The sequence below is a fragment of the Diceros bicornis genome, chromosome 26 (assembly GCF_020826845.1).
Source record: "Diceros bicornis minor isolate mBicDic1 chromosome 26, mDicBic1.mat.cur, whole genome shotgun sequence".
In the NCBI taxonomy this organism is placed as follows: Eukaryota; Metazoa; Chordata; class Mammalia; order Perissodactyla; family Rhinocerotidae; genus Diceros; species Diceros bicornis.
The window spans coordinates 11970653-11992322 of NC_080765.1; the positions used below are offsets into that span (position 1 = coordinate 11970653).

The 21670-nt window shown below is 63.5% G+C and overlaps 1 protein-coding gene across 1 annotated transcript in view; it reads left to right on the top strand.

Annotated features, from left to right (window-relative positions):
- The first annotated feature begins 266 nt into the window (after positions 1-266).
- Positions 267-21670, top strand: part of TTYH3 (tweety family member 3) — a 32566-nt gene continuing 11162 nt past the window's right edge. Inside the window, exons 1-7 of the mRNA XM_058569404.1 lie at positions 267-568; positions 16663-16832; positions 16957-17068; positions 17245-17465; positions 17731-17826; positions 19113-19185; positions 19463-19538. Coding sequence (XP_058425387.1) covers positions 446-568; positions 16663-16832; positions 16957-17068; positions 17245-17465; positions 17731-17826; positions 19113-19185; positions 19463-19538 — 871 coding nt within the window. The 5' untranslated portion in view covers positions 267-445. The remainder of the gene's footprint in view (positions 569-16662; positions 16833-16956; positions 17069-17244; positions 17466-17730; positions 17827-19112; positions 19186-19462; positions 19539-21670) is intronic.

Genomic DNA, 21670 nt, shown 5'->3' on the forward strand with positions numbered 1-21670 from the left:
CCCCTCGGCCGGGGGGAGGGGCCCTAGTAGGCGGAGCCTCGTGCAGCCTGCCAATGGCAACGCAGGGGCGGGGCCGGCGGGTGGGAGCGCGGAGGGGCGTGGCCAGAGCGCAGCAGCCGGCGGGAGGGCGGGCAGAGGGCGTGGCCACGGGGGGGACGGGCCAATGGCGGAGGGGGGCGGAGCCAGGGAGCGGGGCGGGGCGGCGGGCGGGGGCGCGCGCGGCGGAGGTGGTGGCGGCAGCGAACAAAGAGGCGGCGGGCGAGGACGGCCGAGTGGAGCCGAGCGCAGTCGAGCCGCGCCGACCCGGGCCGAACCGGGCCGGGCCGGGCCCAGGAGCGCGCGGGCGATGCGGGCTGCCAGGCCGGGGTCGGCCGGCCCCTGAACCCCGCGCCTCGGGCCAGCGAGGGAGCCTCGCGCGGCCGCGCGCTCCAGCGGCCGGCCCGCCATGGCCGGGGTCAGCTACGCGCCGCCCTGGTGGGTGAACCTCCTGCACCGGCTGCCCCACTTCGACCTGCGCTGGGAGATCACCAGCAGCCAGTTCCGGCCCGAGGACACCGACTACCAGCAGGTGACGCGCGCCCCCCGGGTCGGGGGTCAGGGCCCCGGGTTACGGCCCTTCCCTTCTGAGGGGCACGGCCCCCTCCTTTCGAAGGTCGAAAGACTCCCCATCCCCCATCGAGGGTCACAGCCCCCTTTCTTCTCGAGAGTCTCCTCCTGGGTCACGAGTCTCCCCTCCTCGAGAGTCTCAGAACCCACTCAGCCCCCATCGAGGGTCCGCGGCCCTCCTGCAGATTCTAGCCTTCTTGTCTGGTGTCGCTAAGGCCTTCCTTTCTGGGGTTACGTGTAGCCGCCGCCTTCCCCTCCATGGATCTCCCTCTGCCAGCTGTCAGATCCTGCCCAGGCCCCTGTCCATCACTGGGCCAGAGCCCCCTCCCTACCCAGAGGACCCAGGGCTGAGAGCAAGTCGATGCCTAAGAGCACTGGGTGCAGCCAGGAAGGCATTCCTCACCCCTTCACCCCCAGCTGGGGAATCCCACTCACTGCCAAGCTTTTGGTGGATGAGTGGCCTGGGCAGATGCCAGCCCTCCCTGGTGGGTAATGACCCCTTGCTGGGCAGCCAGGCAGTGGGATGTACATGCAGTGCCGTGTGCGCTGTGGTGACTCCCAGCCTGCCCAGAGACCTGGCTGCCGGTGGTCCCTATGGGAGGGAGGCCTGGTCACAGGGACACAAGGGGGGCCCCAGTCTGGAAGGCAGGAAAGGAGCTGAGCCTGGGCAGAGCTAGTGGGGAGCGGGGGCCCTTTGCAGCCCTCTCCCCAAGGGATCACGCTATCCCAGTGGAGCCCTAGGCCCGGGCTCATCCCGAGCCCCAGCGCCACCCCTGTTGCTGAGCCACTGCCATTCGAGTTCAGGTCAGGGAACTGGGCTGTGGGCATTTCCTTCCTGCCTGGGGATCTGGGTTCCAGAAGCCCCATGCTTGATCACCCGGAACACCTCTGGGTTTCTCTCCAGTGATCCTTGCAGAGCCCCAGGCTGGGGTGGGAACAGCTTTGCTTGGCAAGATGGCCTGGAAATCCAGTATTCCGTGGACTGTGTCACACCTCTCCTATTCCGAACTCTGTCCTCTGTGGCCTCCCTGACCCAGAGGAGAACCAGGAGCAGAGGGTGAGGGCCCCATTGGCACCACAGCTCTGCAGGGGAGCCTGCCGCTCCCAGCTTCAGTGCTCACCTGGTGTCCGCTCCCCAGCCCACTGGTCTGTCTAACCAGATTAGAAAGGGGGAAGGGTTTGGCCCAGGCATGCCCAGAGACAGGAGGATTTTTATAAAACCCAACACCCACATTTCTAGAAGCCCAGCCCTGGGGGACTGACTGGTTTAGGGGCAACACCTCTCTGTGCTCCCCAGGAACTTCACATGTGCTGGCTTTCACGTCTGTCCCCGGGGCCTCTGCTTCAGCAGGCCAGGAGGCTGTGCTGTACTTTAGGAAGATCTCTGCCACTTGTCACTTCTGAAGCTCCAGGGCAGCCCCTGGGCCCCCCCAGGGTGTCTGTGACCCATGCAGAGCTTTCCTGCTGGCCCGTGGGCTGCCACCTGCCCATGCTGCCAACCACGGTTGGACTGGCTGCCGCCCCTCCTGCCCTCCGGGGGGGCCTGGCCTCACAGGTGCCTCCCAGCTGGGATTCCAGGACACATGGTGGCTAGTGAGCGAGGAGCAGACACCTGAAGCCTGTGGAGGCCCCGCCTCCTACAGGGGCCCTTGCCCCTGAGAGGACCCTGCTTTCTGCTCTGGACCTCTGTGAGCACTCTTCCCTCCTCCGCTGTGGGAGGGCTCTGACTCACTCTCCTGCCTCCTCTCTGAGGAGCAGAATTAGCCACTAAATAATTCACGGTGTGGAAACCAGCCTGTCTCCATCCCCCACCGCCTCCGCTCCTGGCTGGGGGCTGTGGAGTGAGCCAGACCTGGGCTTGCGTCCCGCCTCTGCGCTCCTGTGCTGGTGCTTTTGGGCAAGCGCTCGACCTCTCTGAGCCTTCATTGCCTCACCCTGAAATCTGGGCTGGCAGGCCTTCTTTGCAGGGTTGCTGTGGGGATACGAGGGCCCATGCTCCTGCTCCATGTTGGGTGTGCAGGAGACGAAGCTCCCTTTCTGAGTGGGTGGGCAATGGGTCAGTGTGGGCCGTGGCCTAGGGCCCTTCTTGCCTCCCCTAGCAGAGCATTCCTAGGTGTGGGGAGGCAGCTGCCCAGGCCCACGGGTGGGTGGTGGGCCCCGCATCCTCCTGACCTAGGGCACCCCTTTGGCCTGGGAGCCTGTCTGTGTCTGGCCCCTACCAGGACTGCGGAGGTCTGGCAGTCCGCTCCTGCCATGTTCTGCCTCCTGGGCTGTCCAGGGGAAAGATGGGGCCCGCTGCGGGAGTGGGGGTGCTGTGGCATGGAGAGACCAGGCTTTATCCTTCTTTGCTGTTTCCTGCCTTCACCATCCACTGTTGGGAGCCCTGGTGAAACCCACTGGAAACCCCCGTGGGCCAGGCCCTGTTTCGGGGTGCGGTGTGGGGCTATCTGTCACTAGCCCCTTCTCACACAAGCCTGGGAGATGAGGACAGTTGTCTCCATGGTACAGATTTGCAAACTGAGGCTGAGAGAGGAGACTGGCTCAGAATCACGTAGTGAGGAAGTGATAGGGCCAGGATCCTGCCTCAGGCATCTTGCCCCTGCCCCTCTAGGAGCAGAGCCAGCCCTGGGCGCTGGGGCCTCCTGCCCCTCGGCCAGCCCCCTGCAGGAAGTTTGACTACAGGGGTTAGGAGCTGGTGGGGGCCTGTTCTGAGGGCTCCCAGAGCCCTGGCTAGCCCTGCGCTGGGGGCTTTGGAGCCTCTGCAAGAGTGGGGATGGGATTTTGCATCCAGAGGTGTGCGATTTCTGTTGGGGCTGAGGGTCTCAGGCTCCTGTATTCCAAAGGCCTCCATCCTGGAGAGAAGGGGCTCCTGGCCGTTATATCCGTCTCTTGGGGGCCCATGTCGTTTGCTGAATGGACAGACTGCGGAGGGTGCTGCTGTGGGTTCTGTGGGGGCTGATGCGATCTGTGGGTGGGCAGGTGCTGGAAGGAGGCAGAGGGGCTGCTGGGGTCTGCTCTGTGCTGCTCCACCCCCTGCCTGCCTGCCAGGGGGTGCTGCCGGGCCACAGTACCACTGAACATGGGGCAGCTGAGTCGGAGAGGCTTGTGTTTTACGGGGGAGGGATTGCAGGCCCAGAGGAGGGAAGAGACACCCTGGTGGTCACACAGCCGAGCTGGCAGGCTGGGCCTGGTGTCTGGGGACCTGATGTGGCTAAGGCCAGTCTGTGCTCTGTGGTGATGGTCAGGCCTGCCCTGGCTGCAGGCAGGGGTCCCAGAGTCTTCTCTTCAGGCTGGAGAGTGGGTCCCCGGGGGAGGAGTGCCAGGCCTGGGCCGCAGTTCTGTGTTACCTTAGGTGGGTCCATCCACCTCTCTGGGCTTCACTTGGGGAGGTCTGCCTCACTCATCTGTGCCTACCAGCCCTTCCCAGCTTCCTGCTCCCAAGCCTCCCCACAACCCCGGTGTCCTGAGACAAAGGTCACACCCACTCTCGGCCCTCAGTCGCTCTCATTCTTGCTCACTGTCTCCGCCAGTTTGGGGGGCTAGAAGCTGCAAGTCGATGGTAGAGAGCAGTTACGGCTGGTGTGGTGGGTCAGGACAGGGCCTGCAGGAGCCCAGTGATCAGGGAAGGCTGCCTGGAAGAGGTACCTCCTGGCCTGCCATGGAGGCTGCTAGCCAGGCGGTGAACGCCCAGAAGGCACCTCCCAGGTCAGATGGTAGCCCTCGCCTCAGGTTTGCCCAGCATGTGGGACCCCTTTCCCATTAGAGCCCTGAGTGCTCATTGTTTCCGTCGAGACCCTGAAGACTGAAGTAGCCACACAGAGACCTTTGGGAAGAGGGTCCCAGGCAGCAGGAACAGCATTTGCAAAGGCCGTGAGGCAGAGCGAAGCCTAACACTTGGTCCAGAATAAGGGAGTCCCTCTGGTCTGGACGTGCTGCCTCAGAATGTGGTGAGTGCTCCAGCCCAGACTGGATGGCCACTCAGGGGGGATTGGAACTCTGGGTTGTAGGGCCCTCAGGGGCCAGTGGTCTCCTAGGAGAGACTGCAGCACCTTGGTTTAATGCTGCTACACAAGCAAGATCAGCCGTGTGCTGATTGCAGGCTGGCGGTACCGCAGCCACATCCCATGGGTGGGGCTGGCCCTGTTGTCGTCTTCCCCACTAATCAGAAAGAAGTTCTCTCTAGTTAAAAAACAGCATTTATCACCTCTCTTCCAGTTTACAAAAGTAATACACATTCATGGAACATTTGGGAAATAAGAAAGCGTGAAGACAAAAAAAAAAGTCCCTCCAGCTGGAGTGTGTCCATGCACTTACTCTTGTGGGGCGGGTGTTGCTTAAAACGAGAATCAGGTGCTCTTTTGTCACCTGCTTTTAAACATCGTGTATTTGGACCATGTCCATGGTCCTTGGTTCTTGATGCTTGGCCAGCATCTCACAGTACCAGTCAGGATTCTGAGGCTGCACATGACAGAGACGTACCAAACATGACAGAGCGCACACAGGAGCTGCATGGAAGCTTCTAGGGTACCCTCTGTGTGGACAGCAGCTGACAAGCTGGACTTTGGGCGTGCAGGGGCCAGGCATTGGTGGGTGGGCAGGGAGCCCCAGCTGGGCCAGATTGACTCCGGGTGTTTCCCTCTTTGCCAGTGTCAAAGTCCCAGGTGAGAATCCGATTGGCCAAGCCAAGGTCACATGCCTCCCTTTGGCCAGGGGAGGACGAGGCTGTTGGTTGCCTTTGCCACCAAGTCTACACCTGCTGTGGGGGAAGTGTTAGGGCCAAACTCGGCACGGCACGTCCTCCGCCTGTGTTGGTGTGGTGTCTGAGTCACCAGGCCCCGTTGCTGGGCCTTTGGTGGCACCTGGTTTTCGAGGGTCGGAGGATGCAGTGACAGGCTCTCTCCCCAACACTTTACTGCTTTGCCTAGGGACGTGGGGGAAGGGACGTCAGCTGTTTTGGCCCTGGCCAGAGGCTCTTAGTCAGGCTCTGGGCGGGGCGCTCTGTGACTCTGACCCTCAGGCCGCAGCCGCTCTGCTGAAGAGCCTCATGCTGTTTGCTTCATGAGTGTGTTTCTGGGGAGCCACACAGTGTGCCTTGGGGGTGGGCGCCATCACCCCTACAGAAGTGAAACTGAAGCCACTGGCCAGCCAGCATGGTGGGCCGGAAGATGTGGGCAGGCTCTTGCTCTAGCCCCGCTCTCCTTCCCCATGGACAATAGCCCCCATGCAGTTTCTGGGTCCGGGGGAGAGGCTCCCTGGTCCCCCCGAGCAGGTGCTGGGTCAGGGGACCTCAGTGGGTGTTGGGACCGGACCCTCTTGCCCAGCAGGCGGCTCTGCTGGGTCCTCGGCTGGGGAAGAGGAACTGAATCTGCAGCCCAGGGGCTGGGTCACATATGAGAAGTGCCCCACGTGGCCCCTGAGGTTGGCGCATGTGACAGAGGGTGGGCAGTGGGTGTGCCAGGACCCCAGAAGTGCCTGGCCATGCCGTGCCTGCCTCCTGGGGTCTGCAGGGAGCCTGGCCCAGGACACACACATGGCCCTTAGGTGGCTCTTAGGGGCTTCCTATACTCTTGAGGAGGGTGAGAACCCAGACCCACAGATGGGCCATGGGTAGCTCAGTGTGGCCAGGCTCTGATGGCCACACACTGGGCACTAGGTCGCTCAGAGCAGGGAACCACTCATGCTGCCAGAGGCGGGGGCCGCTTTCCACAGGATGCCTCCAAGCTGAGGTGCTAAGGAGGGGCCCGCAAGTGCCTGGGTCTGCCATGGGGTCCCTGCTGGACACAGGATGGCAGGTGCCCCCAGAATTGGGTCTGGTGCCTGCCCAGCAGGACTCTCGAGGGCTTCACGGCACAGTGGACATCTGCTGAGGCAGTGGGTGGCCTTTGCGCCGTGGACGGGGCTGTGAGGGCTGTGTGGGCCTTGGTTAAGGCCAGGCCTCTAGCCCAATGCTAGGGGCAGGAATGGGGCTGCACTTGGTGCCAGCTGGCCACGAGGCCACTCTCGTTCTTGACCAGAGCCAGGGGAAGGTGGCTGGTTATGGGCTGTCCCCTCAGGGAGCGGGGCCAGGTGGGGGATGAGCAGCTCCCTGGGCTTGGCCAGGTGGAGCCGAGGCGTGCCAGGGTCCGCAGGGGGGCTGGGCAGGCTGCAGGACGGGGGCTGCGTAGGCCCCTCATGAGCCTCCTTTCCACCACTCCCTGCCCAAGGCCTGGGCTCCCTATGTGCCAGGTGGGCTCATGCACACACAGGCCTGCATACATGTGCTACCCTCAGCCCTTAGTTGGCCACCCCCTCCCCGAGGAGGCTGGCCGAGGCCTGTGTCCCCACAGGAGGGGCAGGTGGGCTCTGAGGGGTAGGTGTGCCGAGGGGAGCTGTGTTCCATCCCGCAGGCACCTGCTGTGGCCAAGCCTGTCCTGTGTTGGCTGAGGGTGTGGGGTGAGGCCAGCCTGCCAAAGCCTGAGTGACCACCTCCTTCTGCCTCTGAGAAGGTGCCAGCCACGGTGCCACCCGCTCGGCTCTGTCTGCTCTGGCCCTGTGCACTCCGGGCTGGGTTCCTGACCATTGTAGGGGGCCCTCCAGAAGCTCCCACATCTGGTCCAGCCCTGGCCGCGGAGTCTGGGGTTGGGCTGCGCCCCTGGGCCGCGTCTCCCTGACAGAGGCAAGCCCTGGGCCTGTGCTCCCATCTGGCCCGATTATGTGACCGGGCCTGGCTGGTGGCTCCTGGCTGCGTCTGAGGCCTATGGCCTGGGTCCCCAGGGGTGGCCACTGGAGAGGCGCTTGCAGACTAGCCTGTTGAAGAGCAGAGGAATTTTCTGGGTGTCACGCTAGGAGGTGTGTGACAGCACCAGGCCGGAAATAGATACACTGGCCACAGCGAGGGCAGCTCCTGTGTGTGTCCTTTGGTGTCTGCTCACTCCCGAGTGGGCGGGCGTGGGCAGCGGGAGAGCGGGGCCCCCAGGCCTGAGGGCAGCATGGCGGGGGCTGGGCCTGAGGCGGTGACGGCCCAGGTCCCCCATCACCAGGCCTCTGTCCCATGATTCCTGGAGGGTCAAGGCGAGCGTGGTGTCCGCCCCACGAGGATGCAAGGGCGCAGCTTGTGCGTGTCCGTGTGCAGCCCGGTGGCCTGGACCTCGGACCTCAGGGTGAGGGGCCTTGGATGGAAAGTGGGGCCCCTCCCGGGCTCCCGCATGGCTGGCCACTGGCTGTGCTTTCTCCAGGCAGCATCACGAGCTCACCATCATGGAATTCATGAAACCCAAGCCTGCTCAGTGGAAAATCTGTTTTTAATTTCTGGCCGGCATCTGGGAGCCTCAGCCAAGTGTGTTGGAGGGGTGGGGGGCTGCGGGCTGTGCAGCCAGCTCGGCGCCCCGATCGGCTCCGTGGCCCAGCCCTTCGGCACCCACTCAGCCTGGGCCAGGAGGTGAGGGGGGCCTTTTCTGGAGCTTTCCTCTGGAGGCCTGTGCCCGCTCAGACCCTGCCTCCTTCAGTTAAGTGTGTGGGCCTGGGGTGTTCCTTCCGGCTTCAGGCCTCTAGCGTGGAAGGTGGGTGCCACCCCTGCCCCTGGTGGCCTGGGACCAGCGAGGCTGTGTGAAGCTGGGCCACAGTGGGTGCTGAGGCCAAGAGCCAGCCTGAGGGAGCGGGCAACACTGTGTGGTGTGGGCCCTTCCCAGCAGGGGACCCCAGACGCCGAGGAGCTCTGGCCGTGGCTCGGCCCAGCCCCCCTCCCCTTTGCTCACCCAGGTCCAGGCAGGACACGTGTGGATTTCTAGGTGGTGCCCCCGGGTTTGGCACCCTGCCAGCCTCCTAGTTGCCCCCGCCTGGTCTCTTCCTCTGGAGAAGGGCCCTTGGCAGTTCTGGGGCTGGAGTGGGACACCCCCGGAGGCAGTGGAGGTCCCCCCTTCCTCTTCTGTCCCTGCCCTGTTCACTGGAGCCCTCACTCTGCCGCCTGGCGCTGCAGGCTCAGGCCTGACCCCCTGGTCTCAGCTGCCAGTGGCCCCTCAGGACGCAAGTTTGCGGCCTGGACCTTGTGCTGGGCCTTTGCTCATGCTGTCCCGCTCTGGGACTGCTCGCCCCACCTCTCATGGTGCTCTGCTGGTACCTGCTGATTCCATGATGGCAGCTTAGGGGACGCTCCTGAAGCTTCTGCACCTCCCAGGTCCTCTGCCTGGTTTCCACAGCTGTGGAGCCTCCAGGCATGTTCTGCTGGGGTCTTGGGAGGCGCTGGCCCAGCCCAGCAGGGGCTGTTTCTGTTGTGTCCCATGCCCCCCAGTGCCAGGGCCGGTGCAGGGTACAGACACCACGTGTGCTGATGTCCCTCGGTCTCAGGGCTGGCCCTGGGCTGAGGCCCTGTGTGTGGTAACTCAGGCTACCCCCTCCAGTGAGGCAGTGACCAGCACCAGGACATCAGGGCGCAGGGTGGTGAGGTCCCAGGCCCCTGACGGAATGTGGACTTGCTTCCTCTTTGGAGCCTTGCCCTTTAGCGCCTGGCCGAGCTGCCCCTCAGGGAGGGGTGTCGCCAGGAGGGGTGGGGGCCGAGCCGAGGTGGGGCAGGCCTGCTGGCCATTGCCTTCTCCAGGGGCTCCCACTTTTGCAGGCTCGCAGGCCTTGCTGGTCCCTCTCACACCACGGGTAGTGATGGGACCTTGGGCTGTGGTCACACTAGCCTGGGCTGGCATCCTGGCTCCGCTCCACCAGCCGTGTAACCTTGAGGAAGTCCCCTGACCTCTTGGAGCATACCAGAGTTACTCGTGGACTGCTGGTCCCCAAGTCTTCCCTGCCTGCGGAGCGCCGGCGCCTGGATGCACGTGACTTCCCACAGCTAGGCTGGCCAAGGAGGGGCACTGCTATGGCCAGAACGGCAGGGTGGTGGGAACATGGCTTCTGGGGCTGGGGTCGAGGGGCAGCTATAGGCCCACACTTTCCATCAGAACCCCTGTGAGGATCTCCCAGTGGGGCAGCGGGCTCCCCAGGCTGGCCGTGGGCTGTGGTGGCCCACAGAGGGGTTGTGTGGATGGGGCAGCTCTCAGGATCAGTTGCTAAGGGCACAGAGGCTGCTCTCCCGGGGGGGGAGGTGCATGTTCAGCAGGCCGTTTGTCTGTGGTTCCGGTGTGTGTTCTGAGTGTGGCATGCTCGCCTGCAGCTTTCATGCCAGGTGCTGCTAGGAGCTTCGAGGACACCCAGCTGGTGGCACATGGATGTGCTGCCCTGGGTCATGCGGGGCTCTCCCGGCCTGGTAGCCTGGGACATCTCGGTGTGGCCTGTGCTAGCCCTGAGCCTGGCACTGCGCACAGGTGGGGTGCACACGCCTCTGTTGCTGACAGGCCGTGTCCAGGCCGGGCCGAGGGAGTGGAGCTGGCGGGAGCAGGGCCGCGGTAGGCGTGGAAGGGACAGGCTTGCAGCCTCGTGCTGTCACGCCATGGTATCTCCTCTGTGGGATGTGCTGAGCCTCCCACTGCCAAACTTTAGTAAGATTTGGTGGCACACAGAGGGCCCTCCCCTCACAGGACTGGCTTAGGGCCACCTTGCACCAGACTGCCAACAAGCCTGGGGCTGAGCCAGGGATCCCCCCATCCTGGGGGCCAGCCACCTGTGCAGGGAGGCAGCCTAGGCTCACACAGAGGACAGCCATTGCCCTGGGCCCCCGCTTGCCCCTGTCCCCTGCCGGGGCTTGGAGGACCTGCTGGGGGCCAGGGGCTTGTTGGGTCCTCCAGCAGGCCTCAGACCTGGGCCTGGTCCTGAATTGGGACAGGTGAGGCTTCAGACCCTGAGCTCTGGCTCACTGGTGTTTCCAGAGTGGCTGGGGGCTTTGGGGGGCCTCAGGGCATGGGGGAGAGTATGTGGGCCCAGGGCAGGGTGGGGGCATCCTCAGTAGATACACTTCGTGGCAGGGGCTGCAGGGGCCTTAAGAAGAATAGGGGTGATCAGGGCTGAGAAGTGAGCTGTAGGGCCGGCAGGGGTGGGTGGGCCACGTGGCCACGCTGAGTGCTCACTGCCTGTGCCCTCCAGAGTCCAGCGCGGTCCTGGAACTTCAGGTGGCAGGCAGCCAGCGCTGTGGCTGGTGGTCGGGATATGGGCCGAGCATCTCGCCTCGCTGACCAAGTGCTGACATCACTTCCATCACCGACGGAAAATTCCATTTGGTCAGAGCCCAGATGCTGATCAGACATTTCCCATTCTCTTTCTGAATGGGCCTGGGAGAAGCAAAGGGAATGCCAGCCTGTGGACAGGGCAGGCGGGGCCCCCATGGGAAATGCCAGCGGAAGGCTGTTCTCTGGGAATCTGGCCTCAGGAGAGGGGGGCGAAGGTCATGTTGGGCGCCGAGGCAGGAGGCAGCAGCTGTTGGTGCTGGGCGCCCCGATGCCTGGCTTGCGCACCCAGCCGAGGACAGGCTCCGCTTGTTCGCAGTGGTGGTCTGGGACCCTGGGCTCCTGGTGCCGACCTCCCCCGGGCCCCGGAGCCTTCTTGTGTAAACTGGAGGGTGCCGTCCCATGGGGGCTGAGTGAGGCTGTCCTGGTAGAGGCCCTGCAGTCTGCCTTCTGGGGTGGTACCAGGGGGCCCCATAAGCTACTCAGTGGGGTCGCTGTTTAAGGCTGGCCCCGTCCAGGGAGGAAGCCATCCTGCCAGAGAGGAAGCTGCCCCAGCCTCTTCGAGCTTGGGGTGGGGAGCAGGGAGGTCCCTTATTTCTGAGCGCCCATTGTGTGCCAGGCCTCAGAGCCGTGGGGGCTCCAGCTCTGCAAATTGATGAGCGTAGGGAGGCCTTTTTAGCCCCCACTGGGGGAGGTGTGGGCAGACAGACGCAGCGCAGAGATGGTGGAAATGGTGTCCCTCCTCACAGTCAGGAGGGGCTTCCTGGAGCTGGGCAGACAGACCAGGAGGGGAGGGGATGGAACCTCAGATGCCTGGATGCCTGGCTTCCTGTGTGCAGGGCTACAGGGGTCACCTGGGGGCACCTGGGCCTCTGCTTGTCACTGCCTCCAGGGAAGCCTCTGGACATACCTCTCTTGCCCTTGGGTACCCCTCTCTGAGCCCCAGGACACATTCTCACCCTCACGGGCCTGGCCCTGGGGTTCCTTGGGCTCTGGTCGTACACTTGTTCCCCCACTGACTTTGCTCCGGAAGCAGGGATGGGACGGGAGTGTCCTCTCCCCCCGGGCAAGAGGCTGTCCAGTGCCTGAGGCCCCCTCACAGCCTCTGGCAAGTGTCCAATGCACAGGTGCCTGGGACCCCCCCCCCCACCTGCCCACAGCCATCAGGAGCTTCCAGCCACGGGCACCTGTTGTTGCTGCTGCTAAGGGGTCTTGGGGCGACACCTTCACATGCGTGTATGTGAGTGTGAATGTGTGGGTGTGAACGTGCATGTGTGGGCATGAATATGTGCGTGTGGGAACATACATGCGCGTGTGGGTGTGAATGTGTGTGTATGCATGTGGGTGTAAACGTGTGTGAATGTATGGGTGTAGATGTACGTGTGAATATGTGGACATTCATGTGTGCATGTGTACGTGTGTGGGCATGAATGTGTTTGTGAACGTCCATGTGGGCGTGCTTCTGTAGGTGTGAATGTGCACGTGTGTGTGTGTGAGTATGTGTGTGGGGGGGCATGAACGTATGTGCATGCATGGGCCTGACTGTATGGCGATGAATGTGTGCACGTGTGGGCATGAAAGTGCACGTGTGGGTGTGGCCATGCACACACTTGTCTGTGAGCGGCCCGGGGCTCCCTCCCCTCCAGCAGCGACGGTGCCCACTTCTTGTCCCCAGCCCACCAGCTGCGTGGAGGCAGAGCTGGCCCTGGGAGCAGCACCCCCCAGGGCACTGACCACCTGGGGGCTCCCCACGAGGCTCTGGTCTAAGCCTTTATACGTATTATCTCATTTAACCTTCGTGGTAACCTACTAGGAGAGAGACGTTACTGTCTCCGTTTTATATGTGGGGAAACTGAGGCACAGAGGTTAAACTCATTGACTCAAGGTCACATTCTAGAAACAGGCAACAGCATTTGAACCTCGGCAGTCTGGTTCCCCACAAGCTGGTGTGCCCCTCTTGGCCTTTAGTGTTCTGGGGTGGCTGTGGGGGCCGGGCAGGAGGCTCCTCCCCAGGGCCTCTGTCTCACAGCAGGCAGTTCTCAGTTTTCTGGTGGTGAGACCCAGGGTGTCCCTCCCCTTGATTTTGGGCACCAGCAGGGAAATGTGTGACGCTGCTGTAAACTGAGAGGGGCCCAAATTCAGCCCTAATGGCTGCCAGCACCCTTCTACCATGTGACAGCCCGGGAGAGGAGGAAGCTGGCGAGAGCAGCAGGGCCTGGCCAGATGTGCAGAAACCCACGTGGCAGAGCTGGGCTCAGACCAGGGGCCTCCCACGCCTGGCTGAAAGAGCTACTAGCAGGTTTCTGGGTTTATGTTTTAATTACAAAGGTGGTACGTGTTCATGGTTTCAAAAAAAAAGAAGGAAAACCAAAAAAACCCCAACAACTAAAACCAAACCAAACCAAATCAAAGCTGTAGACGATCCAAGCACACCTCCCACCCACCCGCTTCCCGCGCGCTCACTGTCAGCCAGCGGTGGCCCGGCTCCTTAAACACCCCCAGACCTCTCCCCGGAGCCTCCTCCCCCGACCGGCCCCTGGACGAGGACGGGTCTGCTCAGGAGGGCGCGCGGCCACTGTGCAAACTCAGAGCTGCCCAGTGCCCCCGTCTGTTCTGTGTTTTCTGTTGTTCCTGGCCTGTCTCATGTCCAGCGGGTCTCACCCCTTGCTCCCTCCACCAGCCTGGCAGCTCCGGAGCAATATCTCTTGGGGCCCCACCGGGCCCTGACACTGACACGTTTCCCAAACGAGCGGGAGCCCAGCTGTGCGGCCCCCGCCCCCTCCTAGCTCCGCCCCCTGCTCCAGGCTCGGGCCCCAGCCCAGCTCCACCCTCGCCTCTCCACAGCCTTGCCCATGTGCTGGGATCTCGCTGGGCCAGCGATGCTTATCTTGCCTCAGTTTTCTTATCTGGCAAGTGGGAGTGGGTGGTCCTGGTGCCACCGAGCCAGTGATGTGGGCCTGCGAGCTCTTTGATGAGTCCTGACAACTGTGTGAGCACTCGGCTCGCTCGTCACCAGGCTGAGCTCCCGCCCTGTGCTGGGCCAGGAGGGCTCGGGGCCCCCACTTGGGGGCCTGTTTGGGTTGTGCCCTGATCTCCGGCTGCCTCACGCCAGGAAGGATTTCCTTGAGAGGACACATGTAGATGCATTCACTTAAGCATCAGCCCCAGGCCAGCTGTGTTCTGGACATGGGGGTGGGGCCCAAACAGGCCAGAGAGGTGGGCCCTGCTCTCTCGGATTGTGTCCCACAGTGAGTGGGGGTGGGGGAGGGGGTCAGGCAGGAGAGGAGGTGGGGGGGTGGGTGGGGGTGAGATAGGAGGGCTGGCTACTCAGCCAGGGGCCCCGGGAGGCCTCTGAGAGCAGAGGACAGCCTCCAGCGGGGGCTGCCAGCTCAGGGCGGAGGTGGGGCTGGTCGACATGGCCCGCAGAAGTGTGGGAGCCAGGGCAGGCAGGGCTTTGGGGGCGGCTTCTAGGCGGAGGTGTGGTGTGGTCTGATTGAGGGTGTGGGGGAGGGGCTCTCAGGAAGGAGCCTGTGGTCAGGGCAGAGTAGAGGCAGGCAGCAGTGACAGGACCTGGTGACTGACGGGGGTTGGGGGGGATGCTGGAGGGTGGCCTTGGTTATGGAAGTACAGACATCCCTTGTGAGCATGGCCCTGGAGGCAGTGGTCTTTTCTGCCCCTTGCCTCTGACCTGGGAGGAAGGAACCGACAGGGCCTGTGGCACCTCTGCTTGGTGTCCAGCCTGTGCACATGAGGGCAGACCCAGGGGACACACAGACGGTGCTGCTCCAAACACCCTAATGTTCATTGTCACCGGCGCTGGGCGGGGTGGGGTGGGGTGAGGGTCGTGCTGGATACCAGCCCCCTTAAGGTGAGCGCTCCCCATGACTGGCCCCTGGCCCTCTGGCAGGCCCTTGATTCCCACTTGGAGACTCCCCACTGCTGTTGGCCCGTCTCCCATGTGACCTTGGGCAAGGCCCCCTCTGGGCTGTGGAGTTGCCTCTGTGACGCGAGGGCCCTGGACCTCGAGGGAGGCTTGTGCTGGCGAGGTGGCTCTGGTGCCAGCCCGCCTGGGCCTGCTCCCCTCCCCTCCCCAGCTAGTGACCAGGGGTGGTCAGGGACTGTCAGGCCCAGCTGCCAGTGCAGGGGTGGTGGGCAGCTGCACCCCAGCCTGAAGGAAGGAGTGGAGGGCGCCAGCCCCCAACACCCACTGCACCCAGATTGCTCCTTGCTGGGCAGCACGGGGCAGCCAGCCAGGCAAGGGCTGTGGCCTGTGACTACAACCTCTTGGTGGCACCCTGGCCTTCCCCAAGAGGGGACCACCACCCTGTGCCTCGTGGAGGGGGCAGAGGCCCAGTCTCCAAATAGGACCTCAGCCCCCAGGGTGGCTTTGGACCATGGCTGGAGGTGCAGGCCCTGGTGGGTGCCTCCCTGGTCAGGTGGAAGGTGAGAGAGCCCTGCCTGAGGTGTGGGGGTCAGCCAGGGATGGTGGGCCGGGCGGGAGGCCTTGGGGGCCCGCCGGCTCTTGGGAGGGCAGCGAGTGCCATCCCCTTCGGCTGCCTGGCAACCATCTCCTGGGAGACAGCCTCTGGGCACCATGGCTGCCATCCAGCGGTCCCAGTGCCTCTGTGGCTGAGCCTCTTGACCCACAGCGGCCCTGCAGCGGGCAGGTGGGCCTGGGGCATTCCACCCCTAACGGCTCCCCAGGCTCAGGCTCCAGGGATGGCCACAGAGCTGAGTGTTCAGAAGTGGGGAGGAAGGGTGTTTCCAGGTCCCCCTGAGGTCCAGGCGTCTCTGCAGCAGTGTCAGTGAGGGCAGCTGAGGGGTGCCCAGTGGTCACCCCACAACTCCGATGGCCTCTGTGGGGTGGGTGCCTCCAAGTGTCAGACCTTTTGGGTGGTACTTACTTGCCCCCGCAATGAGGTGCTCATGGTCGAGCTCAGCCTGCAGCCCTGCAGCCCTGGGTCAGCCCCTACTCCCACCCTGACAAAGGGCGTGTGCTGAGATGCCCAGAGGGGCCGTGATGTGGGCACATAGGTCCTTCCTCCATCTTCTCAGAAGCCAGTTTCTTTATCAGTGAAATGGGGTGAAGCACTGGGCCAGGGGAGGTGGGGCTGGCACCTGTCCCCAGGCTGTGCGCTGTGTCCCTCTTACCCTCCCCACCTGAGGGCCCCGCCCAGAGCTGAGCCAACTGCTTCCCATGGGGAACACCAGCCTCAGTGACAGGAGGGTGCTGGGGGGAGCAGCGCTTCTTCCTCCCCTGGTGCCTCCCAGGACGTGGTCGGAGAGTTCTGGGCCCCTCAGGCTGCCCGGGGCTTAGGGGCTCACAAAGGCGGCCAGATCCAGAGGAGAGCATGGGGACGGGATGTTGACTATCCCCTCCCGAGGGCTGTGCTGTGTGTGTGGTCTTTCCCAAGACTGTGCCCACCTCTTATGGGGAGGCGCCATCACCCCCTGTTTACAAAACAGAATACTGAGGTTCAGGGAGACACAGGCCTCCCTCAGTCACGTGGTCAGTCAGCTGTGCTGGCCCTGCCCAGGGGCCCCCGCTCACCTTCTGGGTCTCTGTTCTCTGGCCAGCACCTCCTCATGGGGGCTGGTCGGGGATGCCTGTTTAACTTATCCTGCCTTGGGCTCTGGGGCCCACGAGGTAACAGGCTTCCATGGGGAGGGGCACAGGGCCTGGGAGGGGTTAGAAGAGGGGACCCCATGGCCTGGCCCACCTGGCTTCTCCGAGTGGGGCTTGGGTCAAGTCCTGGTGTGTGCAGGGTTGAGGATGTGAGCCTGGGGTCTCAGGTCTGGGTGACCATAGGTGCGTCACTCAGGTCTTGGGAGCCTCGTCCCCAGGCTGGGGGAGGGTTCCGTGGGAGCGTGTCCCTAGTCCCTTGGCCCGGGATGCTAGTGGGATTTGCTGGTACTGGTGTTAAGTGGAGAGCCGAGGCTGGGAATCCAGCACCGATTCCCAACCGCCCTGCAGGCGATGCTGCTGCTGGGGGCTGCCCCGCTGGTCTGCCTCGCCCTGGACCTCCTCTTTCTGCTCTTCTACTCCTTCTGGCTGTGCTGCCGGCGCCGCAAGACCGAGGAGCACCTGGACGCTGACTGCTGCTGCACCGCCTGGTGCGTCATCATCGCCACGCTGGTCTGCAGGTGAGTGCGGGGCGGGGCGGGGCGGGGCCAGGCCAAATGGGGCGGGGCAGGCTGGGTCCCCTGCTTGGGCTCCCAGCCTGGAGGTGTGGCCCGGCTGCGCCCTCATGCAGCCCCCCTGTCCCAGCGCCGGCATCGCCGTGGGCTTCTACGGCAACGGGGAGACCAGTGACGGCATCCATCGGGCCACCTACTCTCTCCGCCACGCCAACCGCACGGTGGCGGGGGTCCAGGACCGCGTGAGTGGCCGCCCGATGGGATGGGGGACTCGCTTCCTGCTCCTAAATCGTGTATCTCGAGTGTGCCCGAGTGTGTGCCCAAGCATGTGGGAGGAGGCCCGGGTAGGGCAGCTGAGGGGTGGGCGTGTGCAGGGAGCGGGTTGGTGTCTTGGCTCATGCTGCCCCTGGCCTGGCAGGTGTGGGACACGGCGGCTGCCCTGAACCGCACAGTGGAGCCCAGCCTGCAGAGCCTGGAGCGGCAGCTGGCCACGCGGCCAGAGCCCCTGCGGGCGGTCCAGCGGCTGCAGGGTCTGCTCAAGATGCTGCTGGGCTACACAGCTGCTATCCCGTTTTGGAGGAACCCATCTGTGTCACTGGAGGCCCTGGCTGAGCAGGTGGATCTCTACGACTGGTACAGGTGCGGCCCCACCAGGCCCCTACTGCCCTTGGGTTAAGCATCACTCTTCGTGGGCTAGTTAGCTCCCAGTACCTGGTGCCTGAGGTCTTATGGGTGGGAGGGGCCGAGCCTTCCCTGGCCACTATGGCAGGAGTCCCCCATGGGGACATCCTTTATAAGAACAGACGCCAATCCCCATATTGCAGAAATGCTGGACCTCAGCGCCCTCGCCCTCCTCCCCCTCCCATGTTACCTGTGTCTGGCCCATACCACCGTGTGCCCACAGGTGGCTGGGCTACTTGGGCCTGCTGCTGCTCGACGTCGCCATCTGCCTGCTGGTGCTGGTCGGCCTCATCCGCAGCTCCAAGGGCATCCTGGTTGGGTGAGTCTGTGGGTCCGCGGGGCCAAGGGATGGGGTGAGGCACCCAAAGCACCATCTCCCCTGAGTCAGCCCTGTCCTCACTTCCCCCATCTGTGGGTCCAGCCACAGAGTCTGCCCAAGGGTGGGGCTTCCCATGGCAAGGCCCTGCTCTGAGCTTCTCCCTCGTCCTGGGCTTTTGCCCCTGTGGTCAGCGTCTGGTCACACCTGCCCAGGTCACCAAGTGCATGGGGACACCCGGAGGTCAGGCTGGGGGGGCGCCTTCCTCCGCCCCCTCTGTCCTTGGCCTGAAGGCAGTCTGGGCTCAAACCCTGCCTCTGGGACTTCCTCAGCTGGCCACCTGGGGCAGGTGGCTCCTTAGCACTCAGCCTCCATCTCCCCATCTGAGAGAGAGAGTGACAGTTCGTCTGTAGGGTGGTTGTGAGGGATTGTCATTGCTTCTCACTAGACAATTGACCAGCCATGTCCTGGCTCCTACCTGGGCCAGGCACTGGGAGAGACCAGGGAACTCGCAGGCCCCTGCCCGCATTGCGCTCACAGGCGGTAACGTGTCTTGTGTTAGGGGAGAGGGCGCTGTGGAGAAAAGAAGCAGATGGGGGGGACATGCTGGTGGCAGGACAGTCTGCAGTGTGCAGGCTCCGTGAGGAGACCCAGTGGGGAGGGGACCCTGGAGGGAGGCCCGAGGGAGCAGGGATGTTTGGACATAGGAGGAAGGGCATTTGAAGGCTAGTGCATGGCCTGCAGTGGGATGTGCGAGGAGCAGCGCGAGGCCCGAGTGGCTGGACCGACGGGTGCAGGGAGGCAGGCGAGGTCAGGCCTCAGGTGGGGGGGGGGGGGCCAGTGTCGCAGGCAAGAGCCCGGCCTGGCGGTCTGAGGTGCCGCGTGTGGGTTTGAGCACAGGAAGGCGTGGTCTGGCCCTGGCTGATAGCCCTGCTGGCCCTGGGTGGAGAGCAGGCTGCGGGCCAGGGTGAAAGCCGAGACCCGGCGTCTGCTGTGGAGAGGGGCCCGGGTCGGGGGCTAGGAAGCCACCTGGCCCGCCAAGCCGAAACCCGCCCTCCCTGCCCCCACTCTGAGCTCTCTGAGCTTCCCTCGCCTGCCCCAGAGGGATTCATCTGGGCCTGGATCTCGGGCGGCTCTAGCTAAGGCCAGACCACTGGGAAGCTGCAGCCTCTAGGTGGGCAGACCCCCAGATGTGGCCTGGGACCTGGGCCTCTGGCCTGCAGCCCGGCAGGTGGCATGGCCCCCACCCTCTGGCCGGGGGGCTGCTGATTGGCTTTCTTTGCCCCAAGGGTCTGCCTGCTGGGGGTCCTGGCCCTGGTCATCAGCTGGGCCTCACTGGGCTTGGAGCTGGCCGTGTCTGTGGTGAGTGGTGGAGGGGCAGGGCAAGCCCTGTCTGCTGGGCCTCGGCATGGGGGCAGGCGGTGGGGGGAAGCCACACTCCTCTCCCTTCCCACCCTCCCCTGGGACACTGGGAGGGGTGGGAACCTGTCCATGGGCACACAGCAAGTTAGTGCCCCCCAGATTCATACTCCACCTTCCTGGGCTGAAAGCAGACTCTGGGGCCCAGGCTCTACCCTGAGAGCTGAGGGTTGGGGGGCCTAGTTTGGTCACCCATCTTCCTTGCCCACACTCACCCCAGGGCTCCAGTGACTTCTGTGTGGACCCTGACACCTATGTGACCAGGATGGTGGAGGAGCACTCCGTGCTGAGTGGGGGTGAGTCTGCGGCCATGTCTGACCTGGCACCCCTGTGGCTGGGCTGGGAAGACCCGACTTAGCAAGGCCAAGTCCCTTGGTCTGGGAGAGGCAGGACCCACCCAGATCAGGAAGCTAGTGAGTGGACAGGAACACCTTCCACCAGTGGAAGGCTCTGGAGGGAATGAGGACAGGCACTGTGTGAGGCCAGTGGGGTGGGGGTGGGGGCATGATGATGGGCTGCGTCAGAGCAGGTGGTCAAGGTGGCCTGCCAAAGAGGTGGCATTGAAATGGAGCCAGAGAAGGCTGTGTGTCTTGTGCAAAGGCCCTGAGGCAGAGACAAACTTGATATGTTTGTGAGGCAGGACATAGAGCAGTTGGGAGAGGAGAGGGTGGGGAGGCCAGTAGGGCCAGGTTGAGGTCAGGAATTTCGGTTTTATTCTAGGAGGGCCGTTGGAGGGTGGGGAGCAGGAGAGAGACAGGGTCCATGATTGAAATTCCTTTTCAAAGCTTTTTCGGGCTGTTGGGTGATGAGGGGGGTCAAGGAGGGAGGCGGAGGCTGCTGCATCTCTGCAGGCAGGAGACAGGGTGCCTTGAGCCCCGGGGCGGGAAGTGGACGGGGAGTGCCTGTGAGGGCGGTGCTGATGGGACTTCCCGAGAAGTGGGCTATAGGGGAGAGAGAAGTGAGGCTGCCAGACTCTGGTCTGAGCAGCTGTCGTCCAGGAGCCATGGAATGAGTGGGGGCAGAAAGGTCTGGGGTTGGGGCCCAGTGTGTGCGTGTTGGACATGCGGGGAGGCAGGCGGGTGTGGACTCTGGGGCTCAGGGTGTGGTCAGAGCTGGAGGGCTCAGCTCCTTGGTTTCCCCTGATGCGAGTGCTGCGTGTTCCACAAGAGAAAGATAGAAGGGCCCCCTGACAGGGACTGGGGTGCTGAGTGCCCTTGAGATGCTGGCCCTTGTGGAACTGTCCTCTCCCATTTGCCTGGAAAGCCTCAGCGAGGAACGTGTGGGCTGGTTTTTAGCTGATTTTGTTGAAGGAACCCTTTCCACCAAAGCCCGAGGAGCCCCCAGAAGGGAGAGTTGTCTGCCCCCCGGGGGAGGGCTGGACCTCTCTACTGGGGGCTGGCAGGGCTGGTGACAGCTGTCCCTGGCCTCAGTGCCATCAGCCTGGCCTCTCCAGGTCCTCACTGCCGGGGGCCTTTGGGTTCTTAGCCGGCATGAGCAGCCCCAGTCGCACGGGAGCGCGAGCTCCTGCCTGTGGGCCGCAGGCTGCCCTCACAGGGCCAGGCAGTCCCCCCAAGGCCAGCGTGCTGGCTCCGTTCACAGGTGGCTGAAGTGAAGTGGGGGCTTGCTTACATTCCACCCTAAGCTTGATGAGAGCCCAGATCCGAGGGGCCGAATGCAGTGTGGCACAAGAGGCTGCCTTGGGCTGTGGCTGGCCCTCATCCTGTGCTGAGCCCCAGAGGGCCCCCGATGAGGGAGGTGCCTAGAGCTTCAAAGCCAGTGTCACTGTTCAAGGGTAGGGCCCTGACCCCACCCGGGGAACCTGTGGGGCCAGAGAGCACGGGGAGCGCGGGAGGCAGTCAGGGTCCAGGGCTCCTCCCTCGGCTCCAGCTGGGCTCAGGTCTCCTCGGGTTTTCCGAATCAGAATTCTAAGTGAATCTCCATCTTTCAACGTTGGACGCTGAATTGGCACCTGTTTTAGTGGGGATGAGACAGACTGGCCACCTGCGTCCTGGGCCCTTGAGGCTGCGACCTCTGGGCTGTGTCCCCTCCTCTTTGGAAGGACGCTCTGGCCTAAAAACTGTTGTTCTGCCCAAGTGACTCTTCCCTGGGGGTCTTCTGACCCCTTGCCCATCCCCAGTACCCTGTCTGCTGCTCCAGAGGGAGTGGAGATATGAGACTCCCCTCCAAGAGAGGATTGTGCACACTGTGGGGACACTGCTCAGAGCACAAGGGTCTGGGTCCCCAGCCCTGGGCTCCCTGGAGGCCACATTTCCATTTGCACACACATGCAGATGTATATACATGCACGGAGACACACACATATATGCACATGTACATGCAGATTTGCACATGTAGACACCCACATGTGTGCACACACCCACACAGCTGCGCACAGCTATGCACACACACATACATACAAACGTGCACA